At 33.5% G+C, this 12,831-nt stretch overlaps 2 protein-coding genes and 2 long non-coding RNA genes across 6 annotated transcripts in view; all 4 read left to right on the forward strand.

Moving 5' to 3' along the window:
• The first annotated feature begins 7,853 nt into the window (after positions 1-7,853).
• On the forward strand, positions 7,854-8,472 carry LOC125808525 (uncharacterized). Its single transcript, XR_007441734.1, has 4 exons — positions 7,854-7,926; positions 8,001-8,048; positions 8,174-8,243; positions 8,339-8,472. It is a non-coding gene; the product is annotated as an uncharacterized LOC125808525 (long non-coding RNA).
• Positions 8,473-8,715: 243 nt separating this feature from the next.
• On the forward strand, positions 8,716-10,452 carry LOC125808517 (uncharacterized). The gene is made up of 5 exons (XM_049488202.1): positions 8,716-8,750; positions 9,499-9,574; positions 9,689-9,882; positions 10,090-10,141; positions 10,243-10,452. The coding sequence occupies exons 1-5, from the start codon at positions 8,716-8,718 to the stop codon at positions 10,450-10,452; spliced, it is 567 nt and encodes a 188-aa protein (XP_049344159.1).
• An 80-nt stretch (positions 10,453-10,532) lies between these two features.
• LOC125808522 (sister-chromatid cohesion protein 3-like) lies at positions 10,533-11,317 on the forward strand. 2 transcript variants are annotated; one of them, XR_007441731.1, is made up of 2 exons: positions 10,533-10,658; positions 11,041-11,317. XR_007441731.1 is itself a non-coding variant. In XM_049488206.1 (2 exons), the coding sequence occupies exons 1-2, from the start codon at positions 10,621-10,623 to the stop codon at positions 11,233-11,235; spliced, it is 225 nt and encodes a 74-aa protein (XP_049344163.1). In that variant the 5' UTR covers positions 10,533-10,620; the 3' UTR covers positions 11,236-11,317. The 2 variants fall into 2 exon arrangements, 1 of the variants encoding a protein (XP_049344163.1); XM_049488206.1 differs by having other exon boundaries at positions 10,533-10,650.
• A 114-nt stretch (positions 11,318-11,431) lies between these two features.
• Positions 11,432-12,831, forward strand: part of LOC125808524 (uncharacterized) — a 15,250-nt gene continuing 13,850 nt past the window's right edge. The window contains exons 1-3 of one of the 2 annotated variants that reach the window (XR_007441732.1): positions 11,432-11,655; positions 11,758-11,854; positions 12,184-12,329. This is a non-coding gene — a long non-coding RNA (uncharacterized LOC125808524). The remainder of the gene's footprint in view (positions 11,656-11,757; positions 11,855-12,183; positions 12,330-12,831) is intronic. The other variant, XR_007441733.1, reaches the window with a different exon arrangement.

Here is a 12,831-nt window from a genome sequence, read left to right on the forward strand (position 1 = left end):
ATGAGATCTTTAAGTCTCTAATACTATATAATTTTATATCTACATCTCAAGTTGTATAAATGTTGAGAAGATGTTATGACTTGAAATTAACGACATGATTCCATGTTTTGTTGAGTTAGCTAAGTTGAGTCAAAATCATTATTTTATGAGAATTTACACTTTTCACATTTATTTTTATTTAATAAATTAAATAAAAAACATTAATATCTTTATTGTAAGTTTTTTATGTTTTGTACTAGTTTCAAACAACTAATAAATGTTCGTAAATCAAATGATTTAATAAAATAATAAAACAAATATGGTCAAGCAAATGATATAATAATTTTAGTGGATTTTTTCTCTTAACACTTATGATACATATATTAAAGGACAAAAACATAAAAATAACTCAAGGGAATGTATATAATGCAAAAACTGTTTGGAAAAAGTCCTAATAGCAATAGTGATTTATATTATTTATATATTTTCAATATGCCAAGAATTTGGTTATTGTAGATAAGAATTATAGAAAATTAGAACTTTTTTATTCGCTAAGTCGTTGCCAAAGGCATTATATAATTATTTTTTTTAGAAATTTTTAAATTTGTATTTTGACTTAATGTGAAAAAAAATATCCAATTAGTTAAATCCATTTTTAATTTCTTTTCTGGAATAGAGTAATTTTTATGACAATCAAATATATATACATGCATATTTAAAACTTTCCATTACCCTAGCTTCAATTTCTAAAAAAATGTAAAAGTTTTCATTTAAAAATAAAATAAAATAAAATAGTATTTAAATTGAATGTGCAAAAAAAAGAGATTATATATCCAACTAGATAATTTTATTTTTTAGTTTTATCCTTAATCTAAATAAATTATTATTGACAATCACAATCTAAAAAAAATAGTTTTAAAACCTCTCAGTACCTTTTCATTTCTAAAGAAAATTGTTAAAAGGACAATCAAATTTCAAAACTGAAAAATAATTTTATGAGAACTAAAATTTAAACTTATGAATTTAGGATAAATAAATATATTTAGGAAGCGTTAAATTCTATGTTGAACAATATCACAATTATAAGTCATTCAACAAATTTAAGACTATTCACAACATTATATAACAACATTAATTCATGTTCAAAATTAAGATTTTAACATATATGATATAATTTTAGTTTGAAATTTTAAATATTTAACTACGGTAAATTTGTATTACCATAAATTTTAAATGGTAACTTTGGAACTATTTTTTTAACTAGGGTTATATAGTTGGTGGTAGGTATTAAATAATTAATTTTTCATTTGTAAGGTTTGTATGCTCTTCCCTTTAAAATTATTTTTGTATCAATTGCATTGATCAGCATGTATCCTGATGTGATTATAGTATGTTAGTTAAATATATAATTGGAAGGGTATAGCGTGTTGGTTGGAAATTTATTAATGATAAAGGTTATAACTGAATTAATGATTACAAGTGATGTATTTGTATAAATTGAAAGTTGAGTTAAAATGTCAGTGAATAGCGATTTGGTTTTTGGATTTTTGGGGAGGGCAACAATTTTTTTTAGTATTATTTTATGGTGTATTAGTAGTGGAAGATATGAAGTATATAGAATGGTCATGTGGAAGCAAATTGAAAGAAACTATGGCTGCCAGGTGGGTTCGTAGGTATTTGACTAAATTAGTGGTAATTGTTTAGTTAATTAATAATTAGGTGATGATGAAGATATATATTTCTTCAATTTTCATCTAAGTTATGTTTATAAAATTTTGACTATATTCCATATATATATATATATATGTACGGTTGTGTTGGATTATAAATTAGGTTTTGATATATTGAGACAAGTAATTAAATATTAGGTGTATTGTATTATATGAATTCATTAAGGTTATGGTAAATGGAGGAAGTGAGACTTAATCTTAGGCTTGAAATTTAGAAACTTGATTTAGATTCGTGCTCTATGATTTTTGGGTAATTTTTGAGACCTAGGCTAGAAGTATAGTAATATGGTGTCCATTGACTCATTAACTTATGAATTATGCATACTTGATAGATTGGAAACGTGCTGAGACATTGAGGAAAGGAAAAACATTGGAGAATTAGCTTGCTTGACTTCGGTTCTTCTGTAAAGGTAGGTTATGGTTTATTCTATGTGATAGATAGACTCTTAATAGTGATTGATAGTCATTGAGTGATATTGCGAATTTCTTTATGTGATTATGTGGTTTGGATAATCTATATGTTGTTTGTGATTGGTCTGAAATCTTAAAACCATGAATATTATAATCTTGAACCTTCTCTATCGAAGTGATCCCTTGAATAAAGAAGACTTGATAAAATATTGTTAATGAAGAGAAAAGTGGTGATAATAAATGATAAATTAACAATATTATTGGATCGGGTGTCACGTTCTGAAACGGTATTATTGGATCGGGTGTCACGTTCCGACACAATATTATTAGATCGAATGTCACGTTTAGACACGGTATCATTGGATCGGGTATCACGTTCCGACACGGTAACATTAAAGAGGAAAACATATTGAGTTAACTAAATGTACTCAATCTCAAATAACCCATTTCCCAAATGAGTGTGGTGTGGAGGCATGGGTCCTTATGTGTGTGCTTGATACTGTGATTGATTACATACTTGCTTTATTTGTCACTTGTTCATGTTGTTTGTTTCTTATCACCTGCTAAGTGATATAGTTGATTTTATATTATTACTTTATGCATATTAGTTACTATTTTGAGTCAGCCGATGATATATACTCAGTACATGTTGCCCTCTACTGAGCCCTACTTGTGTTTTTCTTTGTTTTACTTTTGTGGAGTGCAACGAGTGTACCAACGACTTCGACTTGCCCTCAACTCTAGCCAGTTTCCACCACCTCAAGTTCCAGGGTGAGCTATTCATTCTAGCTCGTGTTGGATTCTCTCAGCCATGGCATGGTGTCCTTAGTTTTTGGACATAAACTATTTTATTTATTCATCCTGTTGTCTTTGATACTGTTAGACTTAGTAATTGGAGATTAGATGTCCTCGATGTGATGACTTTCAGGTTTTGGGAAACGATATTTAATAGACGCTAGTGGATTTGTATTTCTTATTATATTAATAAGATCTAAGCTTCCGCATTATGGTTAGTATTTCGTAATTTGAACAATTAATATAAGTTGGGTTGGATTTGTTGGTTCGCCCACCTAGGAGGTTCTCGTTTTGGTTAGCGACACGTTAAATTCTATGCTGAACAATATCACAATTATAAGCCATTTAATAAATTTAAGATTGTTCACAACGTTATATAATAACATTAATTCAAGTTCAAAATTATGATTTTAACATATATGATATAATTTTTAATTTGAAATTTAAAATATTTGATTTCATGATAACTATAGTTACACATAATATGCTTCACCAGATAAAGTTCAAATCAACGTGACACCCTTTTCATAAATATTCATATTTTCATGATATAGTTCAAATCAAATTTTAAAATATCTAATAAACAGTTTGAGTAAACCTAATATAGCGATTGTATTAATTAAGATTATTTTTATCTTTAAATCATTTTCTACTATAATTTACGCAAATTTAAAATAGTAAAGAATATTTTGAATCTTTTGATTTTGAATAAAATATTAGTTAAATCTATCAATATATCATTTATTCACCTGATATTAAATATTTCATGTGGAGTGTTGAATTAGTAAATTGTTAAACAAAAAATAATAATTTAGTTCAAACTTTATAAAATAATAAAGGACAAACACGTAAAAATGTATAAAGTATTTGATGTTTAATCCATGTAAAATAATCATAAAATTAATATTATCCTTAGAAAGTTTTCAACATAATATATTATAAAACTAAAAGTATAGTTGATATAGCTATAAAAATAATATTTAAATATCAAATATTTTTAAAACTTCATTCCAATAAAATTAATTTACTTATTATCTCACACACGTAACCCATCCTTCAATTTCTCTTCCCTTCATGTAATTTTTACCTGTCAATTAATTTATAGATTTTAAAAATCTTTTATACTTATGGTGAGTCGAAACAGCGATTCTCTGCATTTTCTCACCGTCTCGTTCTTCTGTATAATTCACGCTTTTTTGTTTCGGTTTCTAGGGCTTACAGCAACAGCAATTCTCGGAGGAGTGTTGGAAACAGCGAATCTGTTGTATGGTGAGTTTGGTTTTTTATTTCAACAGTATTCAACTGATTAAGTCAATAGTTGAGACCCAATTATTGGGTTAATCGTGTACAGAAACGAACAAGAACTCAAACTAGGGTTAAAGAAGAGCAATTACTCAGCAGTGTGAATGAGGAAGAGAGAGAAGAATCGTTCGAGGATTCTGAAAACTCTGGTGCTATTGTGGAGGAACCAGTGGTGTCGGAAACAACGAATCGTCCTATGGTGAGTTTGGTTTTTTATATAGGGTTTCTCTCTTGGTGGGTTTCGAAAATTTTCTGAGCTTTGCTTCGGTTTCTAGGGCTTACAGCAACATCAATTCACGGAGGATGAACCAGTGGTGTCGCAAACAGCAATCGTCGTATGGTGAGTCGGAAACAGCGATTCTCTGCATTTTCTCACCGTCTCGTTCTTCTGTATAATTCACGCTTTTTTGCTTCGGTTTCTAGGGCTTACAGCAACAGCAATTCTCGGAGGAGTGTTGGAAACAGCGAATCTGTTGTATGGTGAGTTTGGTTTTTTATTTCAACGTATTCAACTGATTAAGTTAATAGTTGAGACGTAATTATTGAGTTAATCGTGTACAAAAACGAATGAGAACTCAAACTAGGGTTAACGAAGGGCAATTACACAACACTGTGAATGAGGAAGAGAGAGAAGAATCGTCCGAGTAAGGCTTTAGGAGGCACTTCTGCTAGAAATGCTCATCAGTGTTTAATTGGTATTATAAATTTTGTCTGCTGTTTTGTAGGTTTTGTTACAATAGTTTTGATGTTTTAATTTGATTTGAGAATCTACAGAAGGCTTTGTTTCTAGATTATTGGTGAAAGCACAGTGGAGATTATGGTCTTCTAGTTTGCGTGTCATTCTGAAATTTTATTATGTTGAAAGGAGGAATGGAAGTTGTGGTCTTCTAGTTGGACTAATGTTCTGTAGTTTTTATTATTGCAGTTTGAGATTATATATAAATTTTAGGCTTGACTTCCTCAATTATTGTTGAAAGCACGGGTGGAAATTATGTTTTTCTCTTTGTATACTATCCTGTATTATGTATTGTTCTTTTAAATTCAATAAAATGGAAATTTTGCTATATCACCCCTAATTATTATAAGTCAGCTACATGTTGGGAAATGAAATGATTAGTAAATGTAAAATAGGTCTAAAATGACAAATCATCTCTTCGCATTCCAAATTGGACAAGTAAAAGTTATCTATTTCTAGTATTGTATATAAGTAAAAGTGAAAGGAAGCAGTATGTGAAATCCAAAATAAATTAGCAATGAAAAAAAGAGAAAAATGGGTGATGGCTATTTAACTGGAGTTCTTACTTTTGTCTTTCAATTTTAAAAGAGAGAGCTTTCGTGAGTGAGGAAGATAGGGAACATGCACTTAGTTAATTGGGAATCTCTCATTACCAGCAAAAAGGACGGGGGATGGACCGTAGGAACTTAGAAGCACATAATCAAAGCTTACTCATGAAGTGGTTGTGGAGGTACAATTCTGACCTTGATGCCTTGTGGAGTTTAGTCATTGGTGAAAATAGAACCACACAGATCAGTGATGTACAAGTCCAATCAACAACCCTCATGGGACAGGGTCTGGAAAGCTAGCAGGCAACTATGCGATTCTTTTAAGATGAATACTAGTACAAGGGTGGGTAATGGGAGAAGGACTTCATTTTGGCATGATAAATGGGTAGGTCATGGTACACTAAAAGACATGTTTCCTGAGTTCTTTTTCTATAGCATCACTTCCTGACATCAATCTGGATAGTGCTTGGGGATTGAATGGATGGAATATCATCTTCAGGAGAGGTTTAAATGATTGGGATCTGGGGAGAATTAATGATTTTTAATTTAGCGTAGAAGCTTCAAAAAGGAGGAAGAATACTCTTTATTGGAACAAAAACAAGAATGGGATTTGTACTGTTAAATCAGAGCATCTTAACCTTTCACAGGCAGGCCAATCCATTGTAAATTGGCCATGGACGTGTATTTGGAAGGCTAAAGTTCCTATCTGGTTGCTAGAGAAGCTTGCCTAACTCAAGAAAACTCAAGAACAGAGGGCTTTCAATTGTGTTCAAGGTGTGTTTTATGTGGAAAAGCTTTAAAATCCAATGGCCATCTGTTTATATTGTCTTTCACTTGCAATTGTGGCTATGTTCCTAAACTTGGTGGGGGTGTAGATGGACTATGTCTGTTAATTCTGCTGATCTGCTAGAACCTGGAACAACAAGGGGAACATAGTGAGACAGAAACAGTGGTGGAGTGGTCCCTGCTTGCATATGGTGGTCTGAGAGGAACTCAGAATATTTTTAGACATGCAATTCTATGCAAAAAGTTAAGATGAATTGTATCATTTTGTCTTATATTTGGTGTAAATTAAACCATGTAGAGAATACAGATTCTCTGTTAGATATGTTAGGTAGTCTGTAGATAGATCACTTTTGATCTATTCTGTTGCTGTAAATATGGTATAACACTTCCTTAGTGTTTTTAAATATACTGTTACCATTCTTGAATATAAAAGAGGTATGAAATTTTCTGTTGAAGAGAAAAAGAGAAGCGTGAACTTTTCAGGAAATAAAAGTAGCGTTTCTAAATATGTCTGAAATGTGATTTATTCAGGTTCGTTCAGGACCCATTAAACAACAACAACAAACCTAGTGTAATCCCACAAGTGGTGTCTGAGGAGGGTAGTGTGTAGGCGCACCTTACCCCTACCTTTTGAAGCTAGAGAGGTTTCCGATGGATCTTCAGCTCAATTAAAGAATATGACTTTATATAAAAGTTAGTATGAAAAAGAAATACAATAGTAAAATAGTGAGATCGAAAATAATGGAGAAAAGAACAATAGTAACAACATATAGTACGATAACCGAAGCAAAGCAAACATGCAACAATAAAATCGAAGAACAAGATAGGAGCGTAATATTAATAATAGTTATGAGGGAAACTAGACAATGCTCAACTACCTTCTAACCTTCTACTGTAATCCTCGGCCTCCATATTTTCCTATTTAGGATCATGTTCTCGGTAAGCTGTATGTGTTCCATGTCCTATATACTCACCTCTGCCTGATACTTCTTCGGCATACCTCTACTTCTCCTTAGACCCCCATAGACAACCTCTCACACCTCCTCTATGGGGCATATGCGCAATCTTGTCTTCGCATGTCCGAATCATTTCAGTCTTGCCTCCCTCATTAAGAGATTTTAAAATGCAAAAAAACAAATGCACTTAATGGACCGAGATCTGAAGCATTCAGATTCAGACCCCATTAAGTGCAACTAAATGACACGTAAGTGTGGGAGGTGACTGGAGGACTTCTGCCTGTCCAATGAAAACTGGTTGCCCTTAAACACTGATGGTTACAGATACAAGGGAGTGTCTGGTGCGAACTTTCATCCTTTCCCTTTCTTTAGTCATTGGATTAAAGTAAGGGAAGAAAGACCGAACTCACACTTCTCCTTCCAAGCAAAAGGATTATCCCATTCCTTTCTTGCTTTGTACAAAGCAAAGTTCTCTATGTGTTTGTTCTTTAGATTAGGCAAATTTTAGAAGTTCATGCTTGCTTTTGGTGATGTTTTCCTCGTCTCCACTTCTTTGTAGCTCAACTTCTGTTTTCTCCTTTATTTTGACCTTCCATTGACTGTAATTGTAGGTCACTCTCCTTTGTCAAATTCCAGAGGGTTCTAACCATAATGCTTCAGCTGCTACAGTTGGCATAATCAAGGTTTATTTTCAACTCAGCACTTTGGTAGCTGAAATCTTATTTTTATGTATTTCTAATTCTTGGACCATATGCAGTTGTTGATTGGGCACTTTGATTTGGATCCAAACCGAGTCTTTGATATTGTACGTTCTTTATCCATAATGATATCGTACATTTCTACTCTGTTTAATCCATTTTTTGACTTCCATTCCTTTTAAACCTTTGAAAGGTCAGTGTTCAGTTCTATCTTTGGCCTGTGATTATACAGGTTTTGGAGTGTTTTGAACGTCAGCCTGGTAAATAGTATATTTTTGGACTTGATTCCCATATTTCCCAAGGTATAATTGTGGTTGCCTTATTGTTTTCTTGTTTTGTGGAGCTCTCCCAGTCTTGAAAGTGCATTTGTTTTCCATTTTCTCTCCATTATTTGCAGTCCCATGCCTCCCAGATTCTGGGGTTTAAGTTTCAATACTACCAACGCCTGGAAGTAAATGATCCTGTTCCAAGTGAACTTTATCAGCTGACGGCCTTGCTGGTGAAAAGAGACTTCATTTATGTTGATAGCATGTGAGTATATCTGTATACTTGGTTACCTCAACCCACCTTTTCCTCCTCCGCTTTACAATTTCTTTAAAGATTTGAGTGCCAAAAAGGATACTTAACTTTTGTAGTGAACATTAGGCTTTAAATAAGCTCTGAATAACTGTTGTGCATAAAAGGTGCATGAACATCCACCTTTCTTGCTAGCAAGTATTATGTCTTTCTTCGTGCTTGAGTGGTTTTTTTTCTCTTTATGTTGCTCTTGCAGAAATGGGTTTTGTTATTTATTATCTATTTCACAAGCTGTAGATGGTAATTTAACTGTGTATTTTATCGGACACCTTCTTTATGTGTAAATATAATTTGGATGACATGCACAAATCGAGAAATTTACCTTGTCAAAAAGAATGTAGAAAAAGTTGTGTATTTTATCAAAAAATTAAGAGTTTGACTTGGTGATTTTGGTTATTATCTCTTGCACATTGACATAACTAAGAGTATAGGATACCGATGCCTTCTGATGATGCTGGCGACTAATGTGAATTATGATAGTAAAACAAAATAGATAATTAAAGGCACTGTTATTCGTTGGACCAAAGTATTTTTAAGGAGTTAAGATTATCTCGTGTAGTTTTTTCGTGGCTTCTTTTATGTACAACATACTGCTTGTAAAAGGATGATATGAATGTTATCATCTAAAAGATCATTTAATATAATAATAAAATAGGATGTTTCCCTGAGATTGGTGTCAAAGGGCACTAGGGAGGCAACAAAAGGCAGAGACTTGTAAGCTTGATAAAATGAATACAGGGAAACAATATGCTATTTATGTGTGTCTTCTCCTTTTGGGATAATAAGTAGGATCTTTACATACTCTTGTTTATTGATATAAGAAGTTGCTTATTCTGAGCAAAAGCAAAAGCATCTACTGATTAATTTGAGTTGTGAAAGGCCCAAAGCCTAATTGGGCTTTCTAGTTGGCTCTTGGTAGGTAACCTGGACTATTGGATTTAATTCAACTTATTGCTACTGGCGACCTGGTTTTTGTTTCAGTTATGCACATTTACTTCCCAAGGAGGATGCTGCTTTTGACCATTACAATGCATTTTTAGCTAAAAGACTTGATGAGGTTCCAACATTTTCTAGTGTGAATACTTCTGTTCAATGTGGGTATTTTAGCTTGAAATTTTGCGTGCTTGTTTGGTTAGTGGGTTATTTTAGCTTTCCTCTTGGATTCATGTAGGCTAACAAAATAGGTAGAATAATTGTTGCTGCTACTGGGAAGGATCTCATGGATGAAGAGAAGCAAGGAGATGTGACGGTGGATCTGTATGCTGCATTTGACATGGAAACAGATGCAGTTGCTGAGCGCTCCTCGGAGCTAGAAAATAGTCAACCCCTGGGCTTGCTTATGGGATTTCTTGAAGTGGATGACTGGTAAGTTTGATTTCGAAGTTCCATGATTATGAGCTGATCTTTGCATTTGCCAGTGTGCGTGTTCTGGCCATCTGTTCACCTTTACTTTGCTCTGACTGATTTTATGTATGTAATTGTTGACTATCTTTTCTCTTGGTTTTATATTTTGACTATAGCTTTTGGGTCTCTCTTTATCTTTTAGAAAGTAAATATTGTTCTTTTGTCTAGTGAGATAGCAACTTACTTTTGTCCAATTCCATCCATAAAGTTGGATGGAATTGTATTGTATCTTTTTATTATTGGTGTAAAAAGATAGTTCCTTAGTTGTATATTCTTATTTATACAATAATCTTAATGAACATTGTCGTAATTAATTTTCAGGGGTGGGGAGTGGCTGTTCTTATTGGTATACCCCATAAGGAAGCTGTGTTCAAGACACACCCTATGAACTTTCTACATGAAAGGACTCTCAAAGGAACCTTCTTTGGAAACTACAAACCTCGTTCGGATATTCCTTCTGTTGTTGAGAAATACATGAATAAGGAATTTGAATTGGAGAAATTCATCACTCATACACTTCCCATATTCTGAAATCTACAAGGCTTTTGAATTAATGTTGAAGGGGGAAGGTCTTCGTTGCATCATCACCATGGAGGACTAAACTTACTGTCCTAGAAAAGGAGCTTCTAGCTAGTCGCTATTGTTTGAGAAAAGACCAAGCATTGGGTGGAACACTATGAGAAGGATCCGAAAGCTGCAATGGCTGGACTATTGAACATGATGTTTGAGGTAATTTGGTAAGGTTCCTTCTTAAGTGTTCTTTGTCAATGACAAATTATGTTGGTGTTGTTCCACCATACTACTCCGGGATACTGAATTCTTTGAATGCTTATGCTGTAATCGCCAGGACGTGTTTGAAAGTTCTATGCGTGATATAACCATTGCTATGATGAGGAATTATCCACAGCTTATGCGCAAATTTATGTCTGACAAAGCAAAAATTCCCTATCTTCTTGAACTCATTGTTCATATGAACCTAGAGCTCTATTCTCTTAAAAGACAAGATTAAGTGCATTTGTGAAACCTATTACTATCATGAACTATATATGGGATTGCTAATATGAAGTAATTATTTTTTTTGAACTGGTAACTCAAAGCTGTTTTCTTTTGCTTTTCCAGATTTTTAAATTTGCTGTCTTTCTGATGAACGAGGCATTTTTTAAGCATGGTGAGAGGGAAGCTCTGAGATCTTGTATAAAAGCTTTGAACTTCTGGGCTACTGAGATTTGTTGGGAGTTACAGGACTACACCCTCAACAAATTGAAGGGGATTGAAGATGAGCTCATTGTCAACGTATCATTGTTCCAGAAATAGGCATTAGTGCAGTATGGAGAAGTGTAGTATTTAAGATGGAGAATTTCATTAAATGCTCCCACAGATGTCTGCCAAGTCTTCCTTCAGGTGCATTTGTGGAACTTATTACGATTATGAACTGTATAGGGGATTGCCAATATGAAATAAATTTTTTTGAACTGGTAACTAAAATCTGTTTTCTTTTGCTTTTCCAGGATTTTAAATCTTCTGTCCTTCTGGTGAAAGAGGCATTTTTTCAGAATGGTGAGAAGGAAGCTCGTAGAATCTTGTGTAAAAGCATTGAACTTCTGTGCTACTGAGAGTCGTGGGGAGTTACAGGACTTCGTCCTTAACAAATCAAAGGGGATTGAAGATGAGCTCATTATCAAACTTAAATCTGCTATAATAGAAGTTGCTGTATGTGCCCTTAACAAATTGAAGGTGACTGTGTTCTATTGATGCAGCTTGGTCAAATGTGCAATTGTTGTCGTTGCAGGATGGTGATGGTGATGATGAATACTCACTGCTTGTTGACTTGAACAGGTTGTATGAACTTCAATTGTCAAGGCAAATTTCCATTGAAAGTTTGCATAAAGATCTTGCAGAGACTCTCAAAAACTTCAGAAGTATTGATGACGAGGTGGGTATATTGTAGTTTGAATAATTCTTTTTCGTAGTCTTGCCACCACAACTGCTTTAATTTACTTGTTTAGGTTATTGCATTTCTTCTTCTTAACATGCGTCTGCATGTTTACTGATGCCTACACTCTTATCATAAACTATGGCACAGTCCTTATTTGAAATACTTAAGTCCTTCCTGACTAATAAATCTCTGGAAGGTCTTCGTGCAAGTCAACTTGCATGTAGGGTATCCATTTTTCCAAACATCTATGTTCCACCTATCTCCTGTCAGTGCCTTCTATTTTCTCTTTTGGTTAATTGAGTTTGTTGTTTTTTTTCTTGGTCTAGGTTTGTGTTGTTTTTTCAGAACAATGGTGGCTGTTTCAGGAAAGCAACCCTTGCATCCACAGAGCTAGAAGCTTTGGGGTACTCTCCAGATGAATCCATTCTTCAAAAGTTCTGGAAACTTTGTTAACGCCAACTACATATTCCAGGTGGTTTTTGCTCTCCCATTCATTGTTTTCTTTCAATTCGTGGCAGTTCTAGCTCACATCTTACTGTTGTATGGAGGAATATTGTATGGCTCTTAACAGTATTATATTTAAACCAGTTTCAAAAAAAGCCTGCATCTAGAACAATTAATTTTTAGTATCATGCTTCGTATCATAGCACTTTTATTTATTAAAGAAATTTGAATTAGAATTGAGATGCCATGTAGTCCTGATCTATACTTTCTTGTTAGATTGCCATTAAAGCCCTATGGCTAAGTTTAACTGTTTCAACAGAAAAGGGCCAAAACTACCCCTCACCTATGCAAATTGGTAATCATTGCTGTTGGGAAGTTGGTTGCTGCTGACGCAGTTCCTAAGGTTAGGTGTATTGTATTCTGTTTTCAACTAAGAGAATATAGGAACTTCAACTAAGAAAAAATTAGGAGCATTTTAAATATACTTCTTTTTGTGTATTTGTTAATGAGGCCTGGGGTCTTCCGTTTCA

Source organism: Solanum verrucosum, unplaced genomic scaffold (genome assembly GCF_900185275.1).
Source record: "Solanum verrucosum unplaced genomic scaffold, falcon-dt-bn FXZP01000444.1, whole genome shotgun sequence".
Taxonomy (NCBI): domain Eukaryota; kingdom Viridiplantae; phylum Streptophyta; class Magnoliopsida; order Solanales; family Solanaceae; genus Solanum; species Solanum verrucosum.

Coding starts and splice junctions, on each gene's coding strand:
- LOC125808517 (XM_049488202.1), top strand. CDS start 8,716: ATGGGTTTTGTTATTTATTATCTATTTCACAAGCT. Junction 9,575..9,688: donor TAGCTAAAAGACTTGATGAG/GTTCCAACATTT, acceptor GGATTCATGTAG/GCTAACAAAATAGGTAGAAT. Junction 10,142..10,242: donor CCATAAAGTTGGATGGAATT/GTATTGTATCTT, acceptor ATTAATTTTCAG/GGGTGGGGAGTGGCTGTTCT.
- LOC125808522 (XM_049488206.1), top strand. CDS start 10,621: ATGGCTGGACTATTGAACATGATGTTTGAG. Junction 10,651..11,040: donor TATTGAACATGATGTTTGAG/GTAATTTGGTAA, acceptor TTGCTTTTCCAG/ATTTTTAAATTTGCTGTCTT.